This window comes from Hippocampus guttulatus, chromosome 9 (genome assembly GCF_054856545.1).
Source record: "Hippocampus guttulatus isolate MCC_2025c chromosome 9, RoL_Hgut_1.0, whole genome shotgun sequence".
NCBI lineage: Eukaryota > Metazoa > Chordata > Actinopteri > Syngnathiformes > Syngnathidae > Hippocampus > Hippocampus guttulatus.
Genome location: NC_141269.1, coordinates 16,335,901 through 16,363,319, shown reverse-complemented (window position 1 = coordinate 16,363,319; position 27,419 = coordinate 16,335,901). Strand labels below are relative to the sequence as shown.

The 27,419-nt window shown below is 41.6% G+C and overlaps 2 protein-coding genes across 2 annotated transcripts; one reads left to right on the top strand and one right to left on the bottom strand.

Annotated features, from left to right (window-relative positions):
- The first annotated feature begins 909 nt into the window (after positions 1 to 909).
- Positions 910 to 26,765, top strand: ldb1b (LIM-domain binding 1b). The gene is made up of 11 exons (XM_086119832.1): positions 910 to 1,035; positions 13,964 to 14,066; positions 18,076 to 18,120; positions 18,314 to 18,389; positions 18,468 to 18,570; positions 19,286 to 19,458; positions 20,928 to 21,050; positions 21,141 to 21,224; positions 22,598 to 22,721; positions 22,812 to 22,960; positions 24,675 to 26,765. The coding sequence occupies exons 1-11, from the start codon at positions 993 to 995 to the stop codon at positions 24,903 to 24,905; spliced, it is 1,254 nt and encodes a 417-aa protein (XP_085975958.1). The 5' UTR covers positions 910 to 992; the 3' UTR covers positions 24,906 to 26,765.
- LOC147200584 (uncharacterized) lies at positions 6,480 to 10,203 on the bottom strand. Its single transcript, XM_086119119.1, has 3 exons — positions 10,195 to 10,203; positions 8,626 to 9,319; positions 6,480 to 6,538 (listed from the first exon to the last, which is right to left on the bottom strand). Exons 1-3 carry the CDS (start codon positions 10,201 to 10,203, stop codon positions 6,480 to 6,482), a joined length of 762 nt encoding a protein of 253 aa, XP_085975245.1.
- Positions 26,766 to 27,419: the final 654 nt, after the last annotated feature.

Here is a 27,419-nt window from a genome sequence, read left to right as displayed (position 1 = left end):
CTAATTGTGCCATTTATTGTGTCCCAACTTTAAGAAGTAAGGAAAACAATTTAGCAAACAGTTTTGGAGGAAACAACTGAATTGTTTTGTTGTGCTAACTAATATGGTTGCCATAAACGTCATTAATTTATATTTTAATTTTTTTCAAAACTTGAGTCCCCCAAAATACAAGTTGTGTTTTTTACAGCTTCTCCTCATTAGGGTCAGAGGTGAACTTGAGCCTTCCCCAGTTTGGGCCAGAGACAGGGTACGCCCTGAACTGGTTGCGAGTCAATTATCGAAGGACACAAATTGACAACCAGCCATTCACACTCACATTCACCTTACTTAATCTAACATGCATGTATTTACAATACTGGAGGTATCTGGATTACTTAGAGCAAACCCACGTAAATACATGGAGAACATGCAAAATTTTGCCGGTGCTAAGATTCAAAACCTCCAAACTGTGATGCAGATGTTCTCAAGGTTAGTCCACCGTGCTGCTGAATAATAAATCATCCATTCATCCATTTACTATCCTGTTCAGGGTTGCAGAGAGCTCGAGTCCATCCCACCTGACTTCGGGAAAAATGTGGACTAGTCAGCAGTCAATCACAGGGCACATACCGTTGAGACAATCAATAAAACTTTGTATCCCACTAGACAAATCAAGGTGTTTCATCATAGTGTTGCACAAATTATAGGAAGCAAAATTTCTATTTAATGCGGTAAACAGGAACTTCATAATAGTCGTTTTGCATTAGTCAGCTGACTCCAGATGAGCGCGGAAGAGTGAGTTGTTAAGAGAGAGAAAATGGGATGGTTGTTATCAGAACTGAGGCAGACATTCAGTTTCCTGTTGACTAGTGAGTGGAAGTGCCCCCTCCTCACCCTGCAATGCCTCCGAGCTGACAGTCTGGACACTGGAGATATCACACAGAGGGAGAGGCATGAACACACGACACAAGAGTGTAGGGTTTTGAGCAGTGTATCGCAGTCAACGTGACTTTATGGGTGACAAAATGGCCATGTCACAGCTAGAAACTGAGGGAGGTAAGATGACCTTTTCCTTGTGGCCTCTCGCATAGCTGATTCAGCAGCACATGACTCAGGCACGTTCAAGCCAGACTGCTTTTGCTGTGGCTTCTCTCAGCTCTGGTTCATTCTCATCTGCCCCCCCGCTGCTCGTGCTTTGATTAAATTGGATTAAAGAGAGAGGTCAACTTCGCTCAGCGCACATCGGGGAGTTTATTCACGGTGTGCCCCCTTTAATTACTTATCAAATGTAAAATTAATATTTGTTCACCAACTATTTGAGGTAGGCTCATTACTAGAAAAATGGAAACCGTCTCTTACAGTCTGATGTGTTTTTAAAAAAAAAATTATGACAATTGATTGTGATTCACGTCAAATGTATGCTTGGCCCCTTGTTGCTGGAACTGAATTCATAGGTGTCAATCACGCCTGCCCCTTGGGCAAAAGAAAACAGTTACAGTAGTGGATGCCAGCCATGGCCACTAAGTTGTGTGAATGGGAAATTAGGGGCTGAAGAACCATAAAACAGACAGACACACGCAAGGGAATTGAGCTATGAACACCACAATAAGGATCATGAGAAATGTTTGTGTTTACACAAAATTTCCCAACGGGATCATTGCTCTGTGTTACATATAACATAATAGGTTATCTTAAGCTGTGATGTGAAAAAGCAACCAAACACAAGAAGATTTCCTGATGCTTTCATTGGATTCAGTTGTTATTCTTTATGCTTTCTACTGTCATTTGAACACAGATGACGTCTTTGGCCATATAGTGTGCGGTTGCTCATCATTAAATGACGTGCTAGATTTGAATTATCACATAATATTTCACTTTAACCAAATCAAGCCCATAGTGAACCAAATATTTTTTCATTTAACAAGGTGTTTATGAAATTGGCTGTTGTTCGCAGTGTTGCATAGCTGCATTATGTCATTCTGAGAACCACGAGTGTTAAAATATTGCTTACCAGTAGATGCAGTACAGTTGTACACCATTGCAATAAACGTATCGTTTAAGCTACTATTGCTCTCTGTCACTGTCAATCCAAAGTGAGCATTCTTATCTTTGTTTATATACAGTATACGTATTGCACTGTGCAAGTGATTACATGGTTTTGACCGTTGTATATATAATGTACGTAACAAACACATCTGTTTTGTTCCACAACTATCTTGGCACAAATTTTGTACACATTGATGGTAATATCATAATTGTTTTCTCCCCGACTGGTATACAACATGAACTTCTATGATCATATATTTTGAGGTTAACTTGAATCATATTGTGTTTTAATTAGAATAGTCACGTGACTGTTAATGGAAGAAGCTCATCAATCTTTTGCATGAGTGGATTGCTTCTCATTATGGAGCATTTGCTGATCATACCCATGCTCGTTTACTGCCCATTCTTGTCAGAGCGCAAGTTGTTAATTGCACAAACTGCTACTGTCTAAAATGTAGTCTGACAAGCAAACAAAAAAACTTTTTTTTTTAATCTATTTTTTCCATTCGGTGATATACTGTATTCTGCTTACATAGTACTTGGATTTCTGGCTTTAGCTATGAGGCTAGCCAGTGCAGGGAAGGTTCAGCGGCTTAACATTTGTGTGCGTCGTGTGTATGTGCGTGTTTGTGTGTCACTGGTTAGGGTGGTGCTTGAAGATAAGGCCTGCCCTATGCCTCACAGCGAAAGAGACGGTGTGTGTAAGCCCTTAAAGCCTTATCCTGATACACCTCCTACCCCCACTGCATCTCCATCACCCAACACTTGCTCTGTGGATTAACCCAGTCCCAGTCATGTAGAATTTCAATGGCAAAGCTTACAAAACACACATACACACGCGCGCACACACACACACACACGCGCACCCACACACACCCACACCAACACCCACACACACACACACACACACACACAGAGGATTAACCCCTGTGTGCCCAGAGATGATTCTTAGCCACTCTCCAGTTGTGAAAACTTGCTTGCGTTACCATGGCTACCATGGTCATAGTGTAAGACAGACAAGTCCACATAGGTTACACATTTGCACGCGATGCCGTAAGGGACTCTTCACCCTTGTACTAAACTAAACGGATGCTGCCAAAAATATTGAGAGAAACCTCCTAGGATATGATTGTAATTGTGTCATACATTTACTATGTTTGATGAAATACAGTATCCACATAAAATCAAGCTCAGCCTCATTTGGTCTCTGGTCGGGTGAGTGGCGTGCCTTGAAGTTTATCTCCTTAACGTCTGACACATTGTCCTTTACAGAGGTGCATATTTGAACCGTTCATCATGATTCAACACATCTGTAACAGTCAACTGAGAATGGACGTAACAAATTATTTTGTTGACGAATGCCATTGGATTTATAGCTTTGCATAGCGACTTAACAATGTCATGGATTTTCAGTCAAACTATTGACATGGCACTTCGATACGAAGATGGTTTATTTACTTGTTCACTCAACTGAACTTTATTTATACAGCACTTACATTATAGGGTGATCATATTGTAGTGATAAGCCAAAAAGCAGTTTTCTGCAGTTGCATGGAAACTCTATTTATCTCAGTCATTAAATTGAAAAAGTAATATTACATAGATTAATTTCAGTGCAGGTGAGGCACACAGGATGTGTCCAAATTTACAGGTTGGGTCATTCAAAGCATTTTCGACCGCACGTTGTTTCCAAATTCTAGAAAGCCAATTTGCACGCTGGATCCTTTGACACCTCCAAAGGCTCCTCCTCATGTAGCCCCAGTGGACCCCACAAACCATGGCAAATTTGGACAGGTTTAATGTGAATTTGGACACCACGTGCAGTTGAGTCATGCCTGAAGTGATGCCATGCGGGCTGTGAATTTAGACACAGCCACAGACTACACGGCAGACGCGTAATTCAATTCAGTGAATTGATTTCTAGAGTGATTCAGAGGATTTGATGCACGCTGTTGTCATATGTATCAATGAAATATGATGATATCCACCACACGTTTCAGTGGAGTGTGGAATCTGTCTGCCTGCGCCTTGATCAAATACACCAAAATTGCATTATACTTGGTTTCACCTGGTTTCACCTTGTCTTCAATCTAGTCGACTTTCTGTAATCAAATTGTCAGGTGCATTGGAGGGGTGCAATAAAAAACATCCGCTGAAATGCCTAGCGAGGAGCAGCGCGATCTGTCAAATTCCCCAAAACAGTAAAACACAATTGCTCCCACACGCAAATGAAAAGTTTTTACGAAGAACGCACGTGCACCTGTATACGTTAAATGGGGATCAACATGTCAAATGTTCAAACTAAAAAAGGTGATTGTTTTTGTTTGGGGTTTTTTTTGTTTTGGTTTTGGGGTGTTTTTTGCACATATGTTCTCATTTTGAATTGGATGCCCGCAACACATTCCAAAAAAGCTGGAACAAAGGCATGTTTTCCACTGCATCGCCTTTGCTTTTAACAACATTCAAGCGGTTAGGAACGAAGGACACTGTTCCTTGTGTGCTCTACATACTTGGCCAATAAAGATGATTCTGATTCTCATTGTTCAAGCGTTGTAGGTGGAATTCATTCCGTTCTTGATGCATAACTTCAGTTGTCATATTTTGCGGTTCATAATGTGTCACATTTTCAACTAGAGACAAAACTGCTGGCAGGTCAGCATATTATTGGCACTCTTTGACTAAGAAGCCAAACCGTCCTTGAAAATAATGTTATCTTCGTGTACCTTTCAGAACGAATGGGGCTTTCACAGAAGTGCAAGTTACACTTGCTTTGGACACTAACATCACAGATGCTGGCTTTTGAGCATTCAATCCATCCGGATGGTCCTTTTGCTCTTTGACCTTCCTTGTGTCATAAACAATTTGAAATGTGGAATTCACAAGTCACAGCATACTTTTCACTTTGTGTCACTCCATCTCAGATGAGGTCGAGCCCAGAAAAGCTGGCGGCGTTTCTGGGTGCTGTTGATAAATGGCTCTTGCTTTGCATCGTAGAGTTTGGAGTTGCACTGAATGAATGTGGTGCCGAGCTGTGCTTACTGACATTGGTTTTGTGAAGTGATCATGAGCCCCTGCGGTGATATCCTTGACACATTGATGTCGGTTTTTGATGCAGTACTGCCTGAAGGATTGAAGGTCACCAGCATTCAGTGTTGGTTTTCGGCCTTGTCGCTTACATGCAATAGATTTCTCCAGATTCTCTGAGTCTTTTGATTTATATTGTGGACTGTGGATGATGAAATCTCTAAATTCCTTGCAATTGGATGTTGAGAAACGTTGTTATTAAACTGTTGGACCATTTGCTCACACGGTTGTTCACAAAGCGGTGAACCTCGCTCCACTCGAGCTTGTGAACAACTGAGCCTTTTGTGGATGCTCCTTTTATACACAATCATGACACTCATCTGTTTCCAAATAACCTGTCACTTGTGACATATTTCATTTTTTTGGAGCACTCCTCAAATTTGCCAGTCTTTGGTGTCCCTTGTCCCACCTTTTTGGGAACATGTTGCGGCATCAAATTGAAAATGAGAGTGTACAGTATTTGCAAAACACAACAACGTACAGTATATCAGTTTCAACATTAAACATCTTGTCTTGAGTATTCAACTGAATACGGAATATCAAGTCAAGTCAAGTCAAGCTTTATTGTCAAATATGCTCTATGGGCAACATACAGCACAGATGAAATTATTCCTTCATTCATTCATTTTCAGATCCGCTCATCCTCACAAGGGTCGCGGGGGGTGCTGGAGCCTATCCCAGCTGTCTTCGGGCAGCAGGCGGGGGACACCCTGAACTGGTTGCCAGCCAATCGCAGGGCACACAGAGACAAACAACCACCCGCGCCCACACTCACACCTAGGGACAATTTAGAGTGTTCAATCAGCCTGCCACGCATGTTTTTTGGAATTTGGGAGGAAACCGGAGTACCCAGAGAAAACCCACGCAGGCCCGGGGAGACCATGCGAACTCCACACTGGAGCTGGAATCGAACCCGGTACCTCTGCACTGTGAGGTCGATGCGCTAACCACTGGATCACCGGGCCACTTAGATGAAATTATATCTATGTTTTTATTGACATTTCACACAATGTCCCAACTTCTTTGGAATTGGGGTGTGTAGTTAAAGAAAATGAGAGTAGCTGCTTTGATTGGCCGAGAATCTAGTCGGCTGTGTTCACTCCCACAAAGCGCAAAAAGAAAACTCCACCCATGTGCACTGTGAGCCCCAGCAATTGCCATAGTTTGATTTGCAAATGTGTTCTGTTTTAATGTACGTTTCAAATGATGCCTCTACTTCATTGGAATTGAGGTTTGTACATGTTCCCCCTTGCCAAATTCCTCCAAAAACATGCTTTTTAATTGAAGACTACATTGTGAGGTCTGAATGTGAGTGTGAATGGTTGTTTGTCTATATGCATCCCGCCTCTTGCCTGAAGTCAACCGGATTGTCATGATTCGGTTTGGGACCAACAGGTGGCACTGTTGGGCTCCCCTTGCAGCTGCACACCTGTTGGTCATTAGGTAATTAGTGCTTTAAAAGGACTCCCAGCCCGACCACTCATTGTCGGGTCATTGTTGCTGTTTGCTCTTGGCTACTGTCATGTTTGTTTGTGGCTGTTGCTCTTTGCTACTGTCAGGTTTGTTTTGGTCATACTATGACCAAAACCTGCTTGCTTTACTGTTGTATATGTTAGTACAGCACTTTGTATGCAGCGATGGCTGAAAGTGCTCAAGAAATACAGTTGAGTTGAGTTCAGTTGATTGACTGACGAAAAGCCGCAGCACGTCCAGCACTTACTCGACTTCTGAGCGACGTCCTCATGGCGAAAATATAAATAGCCCGGAAACTTTCCGGCTCATGAGGCGTGTCGACACAATGACACACTGTGTTGATACTGTGCTGATACTGTGTCGCTGACCACTGCCACCTGCTGGACCTTCAAAATCCCTGCAGCCAACCCACTTGACAGGCTGAACAAACTGATTTGATGATGAAGTGTAGACAATGCACTACCTCACTCTACCCACAATAGCCACAAGCTCCATTGTTTATGTTGTTGTTTATACTGTTTATATTGTTTATATTGTCTATACTGTTCAGATTACATGTCTTTTTTATACAGTGTAGCTGCTATCCTTTCTTAGCTGTGTGTGTTTAATGCACAGCATGTTTGCATGCATATATGCACTGAGGATTGAGAGGAAGAAATTTCATCTATGCTGCATGTCATACATAAAGCATATTTGACAATAAAGATGACATTGACCCTTGACAATATCGTTCACATCCATGCATTCATATTGTATCATTCAATGTGTTTCAATAATGTGAAAATCATGTGAATGAGGATGCTTGTGGGCTTTGTCTTCACAAATTTTGATTTAGAAAAATAAGATGCTCCAGTGTTTTAAATTTCAGTCTGTTGCGTTTAATGCATGCTATTTCCCCTGTTGTGGAGAACACACACACACAATGGAATAAGACATGTCAAAAATCCGAGAGGCACTTGGAGAGACAAGGAGATTTTAATAAATACCTTATTCTCCAAAAGGAGATCAAAATGGTTCTACACGGCGGACAATTTGTATTTGTCCGGAAGCTGCTCCATAATATGCACGTACTGTAGCAACGTCACTCGAGTGAAGCGCGTCTCAGCAGTCGATAGTCTGCTGCTCTCTGCTGTGAGCGCGAGCACGTACTCGCGGCGCCGACCCAACCCACGCCACACATTAAGCTTTGAACTACGACAACAGCTAAACTAGCCTAGCCGATGTAATGATGGTCAGCAGACAAGGTTTACGTTTTATGTGACTTTTAATAGCAACGTGGCAGAGTCATCAAACATGCGGTGTGCTCACTCGCAGTCACTTTCTGGAACTCCCCCTTATAGGCGGGACCTCTCAATCAACTGGAGTATGACGTACAGTACAAACGTTCATAAAGCACTTCTCATATAATAATAGCCTATTATATGACAGACGACATGACGCTCGAAGTCAGACGGACACATTTTTTCTGATAATCAGTGTGTTTTCCATATTGCTCAAACATATATTTTTATTCGAGCGAGGGTGAGGTCTGGCTTGTTTCGGCAATCGGCATCGTGTCGCCAGACGCACTTCCTTAGGATACACTGTGCGGGCTTTTGCTGCGTCAATGCCCCCTGCACTGAGTCGACGCCCCCTGGACTAAGTGGCGCAGCTTGGACTGTGTCAATTAGCAGCCTGGACTGTGTCAACGCAGCCGATGTGTCAATTAGCAGCCTGGACTGTGTCAACGCAGCCGATGCAGTCTAAACTGCGCCGGTGCAGTTCATGTGTCAATCACGTGACGTAATGAAGCAGCACATGCACCGACACATGGTTTGCTCTGTGAGCCCGGCGCATGCGTCAACGCATCGGTGTCGCTGGACCCATCACTAGGTCATAGGTATGTTTTATCTTCAGTCATGTGTTTTGTTTGATACTTTGGACTTTGTTTGTTTAGGATTTAGTTTTTTCTGTTTTAATACAATTCATCAAGTTCACCCTGCTCCTCCCTCTTGCCTGCTTTTTGGGGTCCACCACCACCTCGCAAACGTGACAGATTGCTACGTGACAGACGTTTCTTTCTGTCCACTTCCAAGCGCTCTCTTTCCAAAATAATCTTGCACCTCTGGATCTCAAGTTCCTCCCGGCGGAGGGCAAGTTCCTCCTCCCACAGCCATTGTTCTGCCTGGTAGCGTTTCTCCAGGAAGCTGAGAATCTCAGAGTAGGTCTGGCAGCAGCACTGGCAGGCACCTTTGGACGTGGGCGCCATTTCAACATGGTCTTCTTCATGCTCACCTGCTGGACTTATTTGTATGATTGGGAGCGGAGGTTTGTCCTGCTCTGGGATATTGAGTTCCTCTGCGGCTCGCTTCCTCAATTCATCAACTTGATATTTATTGAAGTCCCCACAGGCAGCCACGCCCTTCTCTGCCTCCAGCTCTAACACCTCATGGAGCAGATCCTCCTTTTCGGCATATAAGGCCTCAGTCCCAAACCTGCGTAACTTGAGGAAGTCTTGCTTCTTGTAGTAATCCAGCAGCAGCATGGTCCTCTCCCGACACCTGCGAGCATCCACCTCAAAGCTTTCCTCGCGGAGGGCCTCTGCAATTAGCTCCCCCACACGGGCCCACACCCTCCCTGGTTCTTTGGAGGAAAAAGGGTTCTGGGCGATAACCTCCCTCAGAAGGACGATGTCACAGTCATGATTTGGTTTGGGACCAACAGGTGGCACTGTAGGGCTCCCCCTGCAGTTGCACACCTGTTGGTCATTATGTAATTATTAGTTGTGTAAAAGGACTCCTGCCCGAACACTCAGTGGCGGGTCATTGTTGCTTTTTGCTGCTGTCATGTTTGTTTGTGGCTGTTGGTATGCTGCTATCATGTTTGTTTTAGTCATGTTTTTATTATTGAGAATTTTTAGTTTCTGCCATTGTTTTTGTTTGTTACTTTGGATTCGTTTTCATGACTTTGTTTTGGATTTAGTTTTCTGTGTTTTATCAATACACTTCTTCAAATACACCCTGCTCCTCCCTCCTGCCTGCTTTTTGGGGTCCACCACCACCTTGCTACATGATACGGATAGGCTCTAGGTAGAAAAAAGGAGGTATGGGGGTGAAAAAATAAAAAGTTGTTTCAGGTCATCGTAATCCTCAGTTGTGAAGCATACTTTAATGAAGTCATAAGACAGATATATGAATATGTATGTGAACCTTTAATTACTGGAGTCGCCTGACTTATGACTGCTGCCTAATTTTGTCTTCATTCCAGACTAGAATAGATGGACATGTTACCATAATATGGTTGTTTGCCTGTGTGCTCATACGTTAATTAAAAAAAAATTAAAAATTATGAAGGGCTGCATTTTCACTTGTCATGGTGTAGTAGTGGTTACTGCTTAGTACATTCCTCCAACAGTTCTGAGGTTGGGTTTTCTAAAATGGGCTCTGGCCTTCCTGCGTTTTTGCAATGGTTTCCCCCATGACCCCAGTGAGTACTAGCAATGGAGAAAAGGGATGGATGGCTGCATGGATGTGATTTCACTCTCTGTATGTGCAAAACTCAGCACCCTGTTTTTGCTGATCCACACATGTCAGACATACACTGAATAATACCTGTTCTTTTTTTATTTCCAACTTTATCCATATGGGTGAATCCTTTCTGGCTGTGATCTGAATATCTGATTATATTTTGAGGCGATTTAAGCAGATTTAGAGGCCATGGGATTCTCCTTTAGGCTTAAAGCTCTGTGCGTGTGTGTGCGTGAATGCGAGTGTGCATGAGTGACTGTGGAACAGAGGGTGGGAGAAAAGCAGTACCTTTTGAATACTACAATGCTATAATCTTGCTAGAATCGCACAGCCTTGTGAATACAAAAGCTGTCATCATAGTTTTACACTTCTGTATTAAAAATGAAAATATGAACAAACGTTTTTAGTGAGAGAGAGAGAGGGGGGGGGGGGGACAGAAGAGAAGACAGCTAACCCAGGACAATCCAAACGCTTTGAACCAAAGTGAGAATCATATAGCCATGCAAACCAGGGGTGTAGTGGGCGTGGTACGCCGTCCACCCACTTCTCCCGACGCCACATTCAATTTTTATTTCGGTTTTAGCCCTAATGCGAGTTATGCTTAATAACGTTGGCCTGTGATTATTTTGGAGTAGTAAAACATTAAATTTAACGTTAGTTCAACTGGTGTTGTAGCCTATGATTGATGTTCTGTATGTATATATAGAACATCCCAGAATCGCGTACACCCACTTAAAAAATCCCCACTACACTACTGATGCAAACGACATACGACACAAAATGTTCTATTCGTCTGTACGGTGTCACAAAAATTGATACGAAATACCTGAGTTTAACAATGAGACACTTAACTGAAAACAAATGAGAAACACGTTCAAAGTGTCGTGCAATATATACTCTTTTTTTTTGTTCAACCAAAAATGCAGTGGACATAAGAACTGTATGCACTCTTTTTTGTGATATAGAAAATGAGAAAAAGATAAATGAAGGACAAAAATTAAAATGGAAAACCATTTTTGAAAATGAAATACTGTAGGTTAAAGTCGTAGAAAAATGCTTTTCAAAAACTATAAGTAACTGAAACTACATCTTACGTTTCTAAAATTAATTAGAAAAAGAGTAAAACTATGCAGACCAATTAAATGCACTTCCAGTAGGCACGTAAATCACCTGCGTATCCACGTTTTGTGATATTTTTATGAATTTTTAAAATGTTAAATTTAACAGTTCTTTGTTTCTTTCTTTCTTTCTTTTACTTATGTAACTCAATCTGGTGTGCACTAATTAGGTGCACATGAACATCACTTTGCAGTCAACATGATCTGCATTTCCAAACGTACTTCCACTTGGCTGCATTAGGCCAATTCTCATCTGTGTCACTTAGAAGGACGACATGGGGTGAAGGAGGACGAGGAAGAGGGGAAAAATGCTTAGCAGACAACCTATACGAGCATTGGAGTGGATGGGGGCGACTGGCGGTGGCGGTCAGAGGAGAGAAGAGCAAATGTACTGCGGAGAGAGAGGAGGAGGAGGAGGAGGAGGAAGAAGAAGAAGAGGAGGAGGAGGAGGGCCTTGAGCTATTGTTCATGTCCTCCCGTGAACAAAGGGCTCATCGGGGTCCGTATGTAAACCCACAACAGGCTTCAGCCCTTTGACAAGGCCTCATGCGGGACAACACATAGCGGTCACACTCCCGCAATTTGGGCCGTATTGCTTCCTGGGCCTCACAGTTCGCGGAGAACTGCATCGATCGCCTTCACTGGGACGTGTTGTGTTGGCTCCGTTGCGCCTCGCCGTTCATTCAGCGGGCCTATCGGAGCGTACGTACGGACCCTAGCACAGATCTGTAAACATTCGTTTTCTCATTGGACTTCAGCGCAGGTAAACACTCGCTCGGCCCGGCTACAAGCCGCGCATCTCTTCCGCAGCCGGTTCCACGATTAGTCATGGCAGACCGGCTGATTGGGCTGCGATTTCTTTGTTTATCTTGGTGACTTGTGCTTTAAAAATAGATTTAATGCTAAGGCTTTAGCAGAGCAGCTAGTGGTGGATACAAGCTGCCATCTGGGCTTGCTACCGTGAGCACGTCCACAAAATCTTCGACGAGGTCTGGTTTCACCCATTGGCGATGAAGGCCAGTAAGAGCGTTTGTTGTGAATGTTTAAAGTTTGTCTGCTTCTACATTATTTACTTTCATGCGCGCCCGAATCCGTCTTTTGCTTCGAAATGTGTCAAGATAGCGCTTCGCATAGCTAGCTGCTCATGTTTAGCATTGTGTGCTTGGTGCCTTTCTAATTGCCTTTGTAACCTCGCAGTCCCTTATAAAATGTGTGTGAACGGATTGAGAAATAATATATGTGTCCAAGATGCCTTTGCAAGTGTTACATTCAACTTATAACGAACCTCCCCGTTTCGCAGCAGGTTTTGTTTGTAGGGAAAGTTTGATTTGTTTGTGTTTCCTTGCAAGCTGCTGAGTGGTTGAAGTCTTCGTAACGTTTGTTGTTTTCAAGTGAATACAGTAGTTAGTTTTTGTGTATATTTTTCTTGAGCGGGTATCTTTTAGTCATTGGTGTCATACAAGTAGTGTTGAGCCTCGGCATATCATGCATGTTCACTGTGTGTGTGTTTGGACAGTGCAGCTTGTTGGACAGGAATGAACAAATTCCCAATGGAGGAAGTGGAATCCTGCTGATGTGATTGGGACTGCCTGTCGTTAACCACTAACAGGGGAGGAGAGGAGCTAATGGAGCTCTCACCAACTAATGGACGCATAACATCGATTATTTATTTATTTATCAACTCCATTTGTGTTAGGGGTTTTTCCCCTCCCTCTTGTTGTTGCGCCCAGTCCATTGCACATTACAGTTTGCCTGCATGATAAATGGCTTCTGTTGACAATGAAATTAAGGCATAGTTTTATGGTTGAAGTTGTGAAACTTGTTTTAGTTCCTGACAAAACAACAATCTTGTGTTGTCACAGTCAAAACAATTTTTTGGGAATATTCATGCATACCAGTGGTTGTCACATTGTCTAGTAGGAATACAGTATACTATGGAAATGCGAATTAAACATTCTAAACATGAAAATACTTTATACTTTTGTTGTTGTTCATGAACAAGCACACATCCCCTTTATATGTGCTTGAAAATCTGTCACACAAAGACAAGGGGGCATACCTTTATTATGTTGAGACAAGACATCATAAGGCGGGGCTTCACTATGGTAACGGCTGGGGTCGTGACCTGGTGGCTGCTGCTGTGGGTAGCCTGAAGAGAGCTGGTCAATTAGACAAGTATTAGGGGCAAGGGACTTTGTGTCTGTTAGTACTTGTGGACTGTATTATACTGACAAGTGTGTAACAGAAGCACAGTGCATACAGTGGAGTGTACCCCCTCATACTCAATGTCGATTAGCATATTTGAAATTATTTTTCAAAAAATGTTCGGTATTTTAAATTTTATTGAACTACTTTTCCCTCATTTCCATCCGTTTTTCATGGAAAGCCAATATGGAATGTTTATCAGTGTTTGTGTGTGTGTGTATAAACACATGCACAAGAAAATTCTCAGTGTCATATTTTCGCTATTCGCGGGCCAGGCTGGTTCCAAACCCCCGGGAATAGCGGGGCCCCCCTGCACAGGAACTTTTTAAAATTTTTCATTTAATTTTTTTTGTCATAATATAGGACTTAATAGCCCCAGGTGGTTGCGTCTTCCAGAAGTGTTCTATGCATAATTTTTATGCGATACTATATGTTTAATTTATTATTTTCAGTTTATTAGCAACGCTGTGAATTAACTGCAGTTCTTCAAAGATAAGAAACAAATACTACCTATTGTTTTAATTTTTTTCTCCCCTCTGGTTTTCCTTCCAGGCTGTTCCTCAAAGTCGTTCAAGCTGTACTCCCCCAAGGAGCCCCCCAACGGTAGCACTTTCCCCCCCTTCCATCCCGGCACCATGCTGGACAGAGACGTGGGGTGAGTTTTGTAACTGTGAATTAAATCTGGCAGATTAAAATTTAAATCATGCTTTGGCCTTTTCTCAGTCTTTAATATGTTACAATCGCAGAACGGCGTGGTGCGTTTACAAGTTGCCGACGTTGTGAAAGTACCCTGACTGCACCATGTTGCTTGCGTAGCAAGCGCGTAGTGTAGTGTGTGTGTGGGTGTGTGAGATCCTGCCTTTCCTGAGCATTCTTTAAGTTGTTTAATGGCACCCTTTAACATTGCTTGTGCGACTGCCTAAGTTAAAAGAGGACCCCATTGATATGGTAACCGCGAAAAAAGTGATATTCCTTCAAATAATGCACAAACACTGCGGAAATATCCATTCTTCCCAATCCGTGAAATACGAGCAGTATTAATAGTTGACAACTTCTCTTCTCCTTTCGAGTGTTTACTCCATCCATGCACCACTCTTGCATTACTCCAGCCTTGGCTGCTCTGAGTCACGCACTGCTCCCCTGTCATGTGGTGTTCCACAGGGCTCAATTCTGGGGCCTCTGCTGTTCTCGCTGTATCTGCTCCCATTGGGTTCCATCTTAAGGAAACATGGTATTCCCTTCCACTGCTATGCAGATGACTGCCAGATCTATGTCCCACTGAGCAAGAAAGACGCCTTCTCATTAAGGCCACTCCTATCCTGTCTGGAAGAAATCAAAACCTGGATGGCACAAAATTTCTTGAGATTCAATGAAAAGAAGACAGAGGTGATATTGTTTGGTCCCAGTGGCCCTTGTACATTCCATCCTGTAGACTTGGGCCCCCTGTCTCCTTATCTTAAGTCAACAGTCTCAAACTTGGGCCTTAAACTGGACAGTGATTTCAAACTCGATCGGCAAATTGGTGCCGTTGTTAAATCCAGCTTCTTTCACCTTAGACAGCTGGCCAAAATAAAACCTCTCCTCTCACATGAACACTTTGAGACGGTAATTCATGCCTTTGTCACATCCCGGCTCGATTACTGCAATGCCCTTTACTTTGGAGTCAGCCAGTCCTCCATTAAGCGCCTTCAGCTGGTCCAGAATGCCGCCGCTCGCCTCTTGACTGGTACTCGTAAGAGGGAGCACATAACTCCTACTCTGGCATCCCTTCACTGGCTCCCCATTCATTTTAGAGTTATTTTCAAGATCCTCTTATTTGTTTTCAAATCTCTGAATAATCTCGCGCCACCTTACCTCTCTGAGCTCATCCGCCCCTACACACCTGCCCGGCGCCTCAGGTCTGTGGACCAGACTTTATTAGAAGTACCAAGAACTAAACTGAGGCTCAGAGGGGATCGAGCCTTTTCTGTTGCTGGTCCCTCTCTCTGGAATGACCTCCCACTAAACATTCGGCAAACCTCCTCGCTGCCCATCTTCAAAACCCTCCTCAAAACTCACTTGTATTCTTTGGCATTCGACTCAGCATGACTTAATTTGTTCTTGGTTTTACTGTTTGGTGCTTTCTACCGCCTTTATTACCGATTTGTCTTACTGTTTATTGTGCATGTTAAATTGCTCCATGTACAGCACTTTGTATGCAGCGATGGCTGTTTGAAAGTGCTCTATAAATACTGTTGACTTGACTTGACTCTGCCCTTAAGAGGGCAACATGCATATGAACAGCTGACATTTGTTTTTGTTTTTCCAATGGCTATTAATTTAGTATATTCTTATTTTACGTTCTTAGTTATTTTGTCATTCTCCTTTCAAATTATGTTTCAATTTGAGTTTTCAAAGATTCAAGGACCTTTACTTTACTCGAAATTCAAATATACACGCATCCAAGCACTTTTTTTTTGTCCTTCCAACACACATTTCCACCTGACATGGCACAAAATAGAATCCCAGAGGTCCTAGGTTAGCCCAGTAAGTCTCAGATCTTGTGAAAGTAATATGCGATAAAATAAATATGATAAAAGATGTAAGGGTAATTCTTATTCAAGGCTTTAATGTGTGCAAAGATGCCAAGGCATCAAAGCTGTGGATGTAGCAGAATGAAGATGCAAGAGTCTTGAATTTCATAAAATTTACTTCCAAGGTCTTGACAAAAAAAGAGAATGTTCAACGTGCAAGGATGAATGGGCATGAGGCCATGATGACATTTTTGAGTAGTTGAGTTTGAGTAGGAGAATAAATAACGTAAGTTTTAAAAACATGATGATGACTTTTTGTTAGATCTATTGTCTAAATTAAAAAAAGCAAAATACCCCCTCCTGAAACAGTTTTTTTTTTTTTGCATAAAATCAACGAGTACATGAACAAAAGCCACAGATGGCATTTATGCTAGTACAATGTTAACATCAATCACAACATATATCAGTGTGCAGAATGCTTTACAAAAATGTCTTTTTCTGTTTTATATAGTGCAATATATACATTTAATTTCCTAGTGATGCAAATGGCCTCAGTTTTTGGAAAGGCATTTGGAAGCATTAATATAGAATGAGGCATGCCTCAATTTGAGTGCATTTGATTTATCTAATGGTTAACAATACATTTACATGGATATTTATTGCCGTGTGTGGGCCAAAATGACAAATCGAGGCAGTTATATAGTTGTTTGGTACGTGCATGATTTCTCTCATCTACAAAAGTATTGATTTATAACCTGGGCAACAAGCTTGCTTGTCAACAAGTAATTTACACTCATTTAACATCGATATGAAGTTACGTCGTTTGGACATGTCACATTTGCTAACCGCCTGGTTGCCTCTCTTCAGTGAGGCAGCTTTATAGCAGGGAAGGCTTACTTAGGATATTTTAGAAGCATATTTTGGCTTACCCTGAGTGTCTTCACATTTTTTGTGTCATCGTTGCTGCAATTTACGACTGCTGCAATGAGTAGAGAGACGACGTGCCTGTGCGTGCCACTGTGACCGCTATCGCGCGCCCCCCCCCCACTCCAAAATAAACAAAATCTAACATTGTGTAATATCAAATGAAGCTATTACTGCTCCATTTGACAAGAAATGTATAGCTTTGGATTATTTCTTACTTTGGAACCTATATAATTTCAGAAAATGAAGAAAAACGCTAACCATGTGATCACACCACAATTTTGATCGGCTTGAGACATCCCTACTCTTGACGATACCGGCCGGTTATCCATGTGGTACTTAAACACTATTCTTGTCTGTACTGATATTTTTAGAAAAACAAAATGATAAATATATAGGTGTGTGTACAGCTGCTTTTTTAAAATTAAAAACATATTGTATGCTTGTATTTATTTTATAAAATGATATCTTTTGCACAATGAAGTGGAGATTGACGCAAGAGACACCCATAGTACTTCACTATACCTCGCCCTACTATTATTACTATTATTTTTTTGCGAATAGCATTCTTTGCTATTCGAAAATTGCATTCTACTACAGTGTGATGTCGATTTGAATTCTTTAAAATGTTCAAATCTCAATGTCCATATATTTTAACACGCAGTAATGAAGCGTTCGTGTTAGTTTTACCAACGGACAGCCTTGGAGAATTATTTTATTCTGGTGAAGTGAACTATTTGAGAATGAGGAAATTCCTGCAGCCGACCTGTTATCGGTTCTCTGCGAGAAAGATTTCACGGGGGTTGGTTATTCAGGTTTCAGCAGAGTGCAAGTTTTGCCTTTGGGCCAAAGTTGAATTTGCCTTGAAAAATCACCATCAAAGTCATTGGTGCTTCTTTTTTCATTGGCATAAAAATGATGCCAAAGTTGGTCCTTGTTTCCTCTCTTTTTTCTGTTTAAGATCAATTAATTGTATGTGTAATTATATTTAATAGATTATGGTGATGTCTTGCTGTGTGCTACTAAGGGAAGTGTTGTCCAGAATATGGTTCTTGTGGGCTCTATTAGGTAACAATAAATCTGATGTTGGGTGGAGTGGAGAAGTGTTAGAATTATAGTCTCATCCTATTTGTCTGACAGTTTCTGTGATCTTTGTTGGTTGCACTATATGTGATTAAAAGGATCTCTCTCTCTCTCAATCCCCCTCTCCCTCTCTCGCTTCTCCAGTCCAACCCCAATGTATCCTCCCACATACCTGGAGCCAGGCATAGGGTAAGACAACATGAAACCAGTTAATGTTGTGGTCTTCCATCGTATCCAATTGAGCAGTAATGTCTGATCTGGCCAATTGAGGTTCTTAAACAACCCTGATAGTGCTGCAGCTCAGAATTCTCCCTTCTCTTTTATTACCACACGCCAACCGTTGTACTTTTTTGTTATCACCTCCTGTCGTTTTATTGTGTAGGAGGCACACACCATATGGCAACCAGACAGACTACAGGATATTTGAACTAAATAAACGGCTACAGAACTGGACAGAGGTTTGTAAATTCTCGCTTTTGCATAACACTAGCACTGTGTGTGGGTAATGGAATATCTGTCCTTTTTCCAAACTGTAGGAGTGTGATAACCTATGGTGGGATGCATTTACTACAGAGTTTTTTGAAGATGATGCCATGTTGACCATTACTTTCTGTCTGGAAGATGGGCCCAAGCGTTACAGTAAGGACAAATGTCAAATGAACATCCCATCCTGCTGATGTGCTGCCTATTTAGTACGGGTGTGCATTTCTATGCCAATGACGATCTGATACAGTTTTTGATGTGTGAAGTGTGAAACGATTCAAGGAGAGTACAGTTTGAATGTGGAACGATTTGATTCCACTCTGTGGGATTACAATTTGATTCAATATATTACAGCTCAGTTCGAGAGGGTCTAAGGCAGGCATGTCCAGCTCCAGGCCTGGAGTGCCACTGTCCTGCCTGTTTTCCAGCTCTCCCGGCTGCAACACACCTGATTCAGATGATCAGCTCATCAGCCATTTCTGAAGCAGCATTAGAATGATTCTGATGATTTGATTCAGGTGCATTGCTCTTTGGAGAGCTGGAAAACAGGCAGGACAGCGGCCCTTGAGGACCGACTTTGGACACCCCTGGTCTAAGGCAAAGCCTTTTTTTGTTGTTACATTTGAATCAAATGTGCCATTTGCTTATAAGATACATCTTGCTAATAAAATAATTTGTTACGTATCTCGATTAATACAAAAGTGGAACGATTAGATTCAGTTCGATTTGATGCGCTTACATCTTTCAAATCAAAAAACGCTTTTCTGGTTCAAACCATCTTTGTTACACCCCTATTTAGCCTATTATCTACTGTTAAACTAAATTAACCATTTTGTTGTGTGACCCATTTGTTTCCTTTCCACCCATCAAGCAATTGGTCGGACATTGATTCCAAGATACTTTCGGAGTATATTTGAAGGTGGTGCCACTGAGCTCTACTATGTCCTGAAACACCCCAAGGAATCATTTCACAACAACTTTGTCTCACTTGACTGTGATCAGTGCACCATGGTCTCTCAGAATGGAAAGCCAATGTTCACACAGGTAAGTGTCCCCCTCTTCTATTTTGTTTATTCCTGTATCCGTCTAGAACATGTATTGCAAAATGGTTGATTTAACTTACAGATGGTAAACACAAGGTAAAAATCGACCAAAATTGTAAAGTTTCTTTCTTTGTCACTCTTAGCGAGCATTTTTTCACCACATCCCTATAATAGTGACAGGCAAATATAATTAATTTTCATAGTATGAGTTTAAATCAGAGGGAAGGTGTATGCCAAAGTACCGTTTTTTTCTCCGGACCATAAAATGCAGTTGTCTCAAAAATTGACAGTGGGCTTTATAATCCAGTGTGCCTTATGTATGGATGTCATCTTTTCAGTTGGACGTCTTTAATTCAAATGACTTCCTGTTGCATTCACCTTTTCATTCTCATCCGTATTTAAATCACTACTGTACAGTGTCCTTGGGTGGCATGAAAGGCGCTTTTAAATGAAATGTATTATTATTATTACTAGCAGGCGTTAATGTTTTCATTATACCAGAGCCAGAACTACTCCCACCCTGCCTTGTAGTTGTTTGGCGAACAGAAGCAAGCAAGATGCGGCACCATCCGATATTTCGTGTTCGGTCTCAACCTAGCATAATAACGCTAAATATGTCAAATAAACATGCAGTATAATCAGAATAAACTATATTTAACATACGATGCTTCACAAAGATAATGTGCTTTATAACCCGGTGAGTTGTTACGTATGAAAAAAATTCACCTAATAAATAATACGCTACACTTGCTCGTAGGTAAAACATGGTAATATTATGAAGGGATATATTTAGGATTATTTATGGTCACAACATCCTTCTAAGCCAGCCCTATTCAATTATTTTCTGTTAAGCCCCCAAAGGAAGAATACATCCCAAGAATACATAAAGGAGGTGCCTACTCTTAGGGCAACCATATCCATGATATAACTTGTAACGTAATGAGTAGAACACCCGCATACGAACTCAATGAAGAGATTATTTTTTTGTTGATGCAATGCTGCATACATCCTAACACAGACTTAAATAGACAGGCACTTTGTAACATGTGAACATTACGATTTAGGACTCTGAAAATGACGAAAAATGTTCAATCCTAAAATATTGTCCATCCTCAACATGTTTGAATGGGTTGGGCTCTGCTTTGTGCACCGGGATGCAAGAGAGGGGCTGCTGAGTTGATGGCATATATCCAATATGTCTTGGTAACAGGAAGAATTAAGTTACAGGCAATTATCACGGCCACTGCCCAATCCCTGTTAATATAGTATTTGTCGACTTGAGGCATCATTGTAGTGCCAAGTCAAACAATGTAAATGCTCTTTGTTGATCGCTAATCAATTTAAAGGATCAATTAACTAACAGTAGTTGTGAACGCTTCTCCAATAACGCAGGGTGAGATGCAGCAATCCGTGTAATGATCAAACTCTGAATATGCACATTCACAATCCTACTCACCTTCCCTTCTGTAGGTGTGTGTTGAGGGGCGCTTGTACTTGGAGTTCATGTTTGACGACATGATGAGGATAAAAACGTGGCACTTTAGCATCCGACAACATCGTGAACTCATCCCTCGCAGTATACTGGCCATGCATGTGAGTGGATGGCAGCCCTGAATCTTTTATATCATGCTATTGTCTGTGTGTGTCAAGTTATTTACTCTGTCCTGTTGAATACTCTCTCAGGCCCAGGACCCACAGATGCTTGACCAGCTGTCCAAAAATATTACAAGATGTGGCCTGTCAAACTCTACTCTAAACTACCTCCGAGTAAGTTGTACACAAAACATCATGACCCTCCACTTGGTCTTACCCAATTTTTACTTCAATAATATATATATTTTTAAATTTGACCATACACCTGAAGACTGTCTTGCAGGTGCGTAGAGACAAAAGGTCAAAAAAAGGTGATCTTCAGAGAAGTGCGTGTCTTAGTCTCTAATAATATATGTACAAGTCAGACTGGGTCTGCAAGTTTATGTGACTTCTGAACAATGTTCACTGCATGAGTCACAGTCTTGGGTTGGTGAATGTGCCTTATTTTCGCGACCATACAGCGTACCGCATTGAGGTCAGTTACGTGTGCAATTTCTGTATTTTACACACATCCAAATTCTTACTTTACACAAAAGGAAAAGGAGAATACTTGTGGATGAACAGGCAGCAGATTCCTTTAGGAGAGAAATAGTTTGTGTGGCTTTTTATTTTCACCCTGGTTTCGGTCAGGTAATGGATTAGTGCATCCCTACATTGCATCAAAATATACATCTATTGAAGACATGCACAATATTTCTTCATGATGTTGAACCTTGAATCAATGAAATCCGTATGATTTTTATCAATGAACAATGGACAATGTATTGACTATGCACCAGCTGTGTGATGTACCCGTACTATGTCAAACACAGGTTCAGCACAAGCAGACATGCAGCCAAATAAAGAAAAGTAAATAAATAGTGTTGAATACCTTTTGGTCCCACAGACTGCAATGGCATTGTCCCATATTGTTAGCTGAAAACTCAATTTTGTGTGGGTTTATAAAATGAAGACTACATGAAGTCATTAAAATTATGGCTGTGTATTTCTTTGAGGGATACGTATTACGGTAAGCTTGTTCTGTACCAAGAAGTTAACTAAATGTAACTTGTAACTCATCCATAAGGAAATAGAGGGTCACTTTTTAAGTCCCGCTGCTAATAAAATGTATTTGAATCAATTGTTGCGCATTTCCTCATTCTGACATCTTTCTATGCATGACTGTGCATGTGTGGTCAGCTTTGTGTGATGTGCACCAAAATTATGTAGAGCAAAGTGTCAATTGAATTTCCCCTAGAGAGATCATAATGAGAATAATTTATGACTATACATAGTGGATTTACTGTATATTTTTAAAGCTATAGCTCTTTCATACTACTTACTCTATTGTAAGCAAAGCTGAACTCCATTGAGGATATTTTAATTTTATTGTATACATTAATTTGAAAATTATTGTACTAAAAAAATTATATATGCTGAATTATAGTGTAATTTGTTTTTACTCATATTTAACATCTTGAAAAGTTGGCATTGAAAATAGGAAGGGTTTGTAATTTATTTCTTTTTAATTTGATACCAGCTTTCTGCCCGTGTGCTCTCTGCTCTAGCTGTGTGTGATCCTGGAGCCCATGCAGGAACTAATGTCCAGACACAAGACGTACAGCCTCAGCCCCAGAGACTGCCTCAAGACCTGCCTCTTCCAGAAATGGCAGCGAATGGTGGCACCTCCGGGTATGTGAACACACATATTCCAACATCTGACAATGTAGTAAAAACACACAAACATTTCCATCCATGTAACTTCCTGTTTCCCGTGTGTAGCCGAGCCATCAAGACAGGCCCCAAACAAACGACGGAAGCGTAAGATGTCAGGTGGCAGCACCATCAGCGGAGGAGGAGGAACTAACAATAACAACAATAACAAGAAGAAGAGTCCTGGCAGTGGCTTCCCTCTGTCCAGCCAGGTTCCAGTAAGTACATCACTGGAATCGTCTTTCTATGCTATCGAAACTCGACAGAAAGCTCTGTTGATTCATTGCTTGCATCAGGAGATGGACCTTAATCGGCTCTTGTATATAAATGGCACCGAATGTGGTCGCAGAATTCCGTTGCACTTCAAGCAACAATTACAAGAACGTAAGAGGAAATTTTGGGCACAAAAGCATATTTTTGAGCACAGCTGAGTCACAGAGTGCTCGTCTGCCCACAGAGAAGCCGCCGCTATCCGGGCGTAGCGAATGCATGCCGAACGAAAGCATGGCTTAACTGTTCAAATAGATGACTAGTCAACTCAGTGCAAATCTTGTAATACCATGATATAATGCAAACTAACTGGATTAAACACCTACCTCAGTGTGGCTCCCACAAGGAAGAAAGGAATGATTGACTTGAAAGGGTTGAAGAAGAGTCGCTTGCTCTGTAAAGAATTAGCTTTGTGCGGAAAGCTAACAAGCATGTCGTGCTTTCATCTCCTCGTCTCGTCATTTACCGCATCTCCACAATTGGTGACCTTGAGGTGAGTAGTAATGACGGGTTTCTACGCAAGGATCTAGCCCGCAACAGTCATGTTGTCTCACTTTTGACAACACAACCCACGGCCATGGTTTCAGCACATCAAGGCTCACCTTCAGCTGAGAGGAATAATGCAGGATGTTACAAAATACTTCCATTTTGGATTGCCTTAATGACAGCCAGAGTGAGGGTGCTGCTGGAGGCTCCACCGGCTGTTGGCAAGCACGATGGGCTCAAGTCATTCCTTTTGGGATGCTTTGAACTGTCCAAACTGCAGAAGGCAGACCGCCTGCTGGCCCTCAACATCCTGTGTGACGGCGAACCATCCGAATTTATGGGAAGGATGCTGGCTGTGTTAATCCCTCATATTTCACCTGGGGCTTGATTACGCTGTCATAGCTGCTGAATTGGCTGCCGACTCTGACACTCAAGCGGCCACCGAACTGCGTCTCTAGGATATCACATTTGATTACGCTAATGCCATACTCTTGTGTGATGTCTCCACCGGCCAGCCGCACCCAATAGTGCCTGCTGTTTGACACCATCCACGGCCTTTCCCATCCAGGTGTGAAAGGCCTCTAGTACGTTGGCTTGGCCTCACGAGATGTCAGGATGTGGGCTGGTATTTGTATGGCATGCCAGCGCGCCAAGTTACAACACTATACCAGAGCCCCGGTGGCACGCTTTCTAGTACCAGAGAGTTGTTTTGACCAAGTGAACATGGACTCACTTCCTCTCCATGGTGGGCAGGACCACCAGGTGGCCAGAAGTTGTTGCCTTGTTATCGACTACCTCAACAGAAGTGGCACGGGCATTCATAGCATCCTGGGTTGCCCGCTTCAGCACACCAGCTGACCTCACTTCATGACAGGGGCCAACAACTTACATTAGCGATCCGCACAGCAGTCGCTGAGCACCGGGGGTTTAAGATTCACAGCACTACGGCATACCACATTACATTTTCGGCCATATTGCCCAGCCCTGGTTAAGCAGAATGCTTTTGGCCAAAACAATAAACAACACGAAAACAATTGAAAAAAAATAACCCAATATGCAAGTCCATGGGTGCCGAAACATGATTATGTAGGTATTGACAGCCCAATGATTTACAAAGAGTGTTGACTACTAGTGCTGTATTTAGACTGTATTCAACATTTTATTTTGTCTGTGCAGGATGTGATGGTGGTGGGAGAGCCTACACTGATGGGTGGGGAGTTTGGTGACGAGGACGAGCGTTTGATTACGCGGCTGGAGAACACCCAATTTGACGCAGCCAATGGCATCGACGACGAGGACAGCTTCAACAACTCCCCGGCTCTGGGATCCAACTCGCCATGGAACAACAAGGCGCCCTCTAGCCAGGAGAGCAAGAGCGACAACCCCACCTCGCAAGCATCGCAATAGAGTTTGGGCTCCTCCTTCGCAACACAATTCCCTCGCGCCCTCCTCTGAGCCTTCCCAAAGACAAAAGTCACGAGAGCAACAGGTTTCTTAGCAGACCCCCGACATGCATTTTGAGCTCGGACTCTTCCAACACGCGGTGCCTGGCGGAGCTCAGTTACACCTCCTGCCAGAGCTTCATCATGACGGTGTGACTTTCCGAAATCAAGGCCCCAATCCCCTTCTAGTCCTTTTCCGCATATCATACTCAAAATGTCCTGTCTGCTCTTGCTAATTTCAACTTTGGACAGTGACATGATAGTTGTGATGAAGAAGACGTGGTGATTGAATCCAGGAGAAAACTAAACCACACTTAACTCAAGAATGCCACAAAGCAGTGGGGCATGGCCATGGTGGCAAGGTGCTTAGGGACAACTTGTCCACCAGCCTCTAAACGACTCAATTCTGGACAGCTCTGATGCAGCAAGGCACTAGAAAACTTTGTTGATTAAGTATTGGTGAGTGGGCAAGTGAGAGAGAGAGAGAGAGCGAGACGGACACACACAGTGAAGTGTGTGTGTGAGAAGTTTGAGGAGAGAAGATACCGAAGCACGTGTCTTTGACAAACTGAGCAGGCCAGAATTTAGAGACGTCTTGCGAAATTGTTGAAATTGTCACACTTTTAGCGTGAGATGCAACAATTCACACTAAACACACACACACATACACAAACGATGGTAGGAATTTCAGTACCTTGGTGTGTGAGCTATCTGAGTAGACTCTGGCGTGAGCAACCTACACTTACACATTTGAAGAGTTTTTATACAGTATATATTTCCCTAGAATGTTTTTTTAATTTCTACTATTAAATCTTCAGTTCAATTAATACTTTATTTTTATTTTTTAACCAATACTGAAAAGCTACAGACCAAGGAGCACCACAGGACTTTTATTCCTCCCCTAAAATATATTGTTTTTATCTTTTGTGTTTATAAAAGGAAATTATTTAGTGTGGATGTTTTATTTTGTCTTTTCTGTTGCTTTTGGAAATTTGACATTTTGTGTATTTGTGCTTGTATATTTAAGGTAGTAGCAAAGTTCTGTCTGACTGTAATAAGATGTATTCTTACTTAGATATACCTAAAGCCATCTTGATCTAATGTAAAGAAACAAAATAGGAGAAATGAGGAAAAAAATACCCCAGCTCTTTCCTCCTCCCTCTTTTTTTAAGGGAAGTGTAAATGAAATGATAAAAGCCCTGAGGGTACAATGGCACCATGGGGCGGCGTTTCCTTTGTCTTATTTGACTTCTGTATTTATTTAGGACATTCTGAAATTCACTCAGCTGTTTCATGTCTACATAAATTGTTCGTTCTTTTTCCCCTCCACTGTCAGAAGTTTTATGTTTTGGGTAACCTGATTTGACCCGATGTCAAGCGAATGTGCTGAAATGTTAGTTTGACTTTGACTCCAATCACTGGTTTTAAAAGTTAAAATGACTTCCTCCATTTCCACAATGTTTTAATTTGTGCCATCTTCAAACATGTTCTAAAACCAGCTTAACATGATGTTCAGCCTGCATAGTTTGTAACAGTTTAGTCTATAAATTGCATTCATGAGTCATAAAAATCTTGAAAGAAGTACTGCTGTTCTTGATTTGACCCTGCTGGAATTCATCACGATCATAAGTGAAGTGGAATCTTATAAGTCTTTGTACATTTCTATTTTGTTACACTTTCAACACATTTGAAATTGAGTTTGAATGGTGACTTGTACCTTCCTCAAACCCTGTAGAATCATTGTTTGGTATCAATCTTTTGATTTGGTTAGTTTCTGCCCTTGCTAATTAATGTATGGTACCAATAAAAAAAAGATACATTTTCACTTTCGAGATTGAAGTTTTGAAGTTATTGCTAAACAACAAAATAGTTTTTTTTATACTGCAACAATTCACCACTGCAATTTTATTTAGTTTTTTTTTACTTTCACAAATTGATGAAAATGACGTGACAAGATAAGAAACCCTTTATTTGTCTCACAATGGAGAAATTCCCATTTTACAGCAGCAACATTATGAAAGGGAGAAAGTACAAGAAAGAAACAAGAAAGTATATAAATATAAAATATGAACTATAAATATAAACATATTAGCGAGGACCTCAGATTTAGGTTTTAATGATTCATTTTTTTAATTGTACTATTAACTTTGCACTGGCACAGGAAGGAGTAGTTAGACATCCACAAGATGATGAAAATATTTTTTTTATCTTAGAGTGAAAAAAAAGATTACGATGTTGCATTTCGGTATATGGCAATATATAAATATTGTCAATATTACTTTAGTAATATTTGTCCAATGCAATGAGTAGAAAGTAGGAAGTATATTGACAGTGATATACAGTATTTGCGGTGAGAGATGTATTACACAGGATACCCGGTAATACCGGGCCGGTATGTACTGTACAATACAGTGCAAAATGTGAGGTTAACGTGGATAATTAGCACCCAAAGACCACATGATCAAACACACGGAGCTGT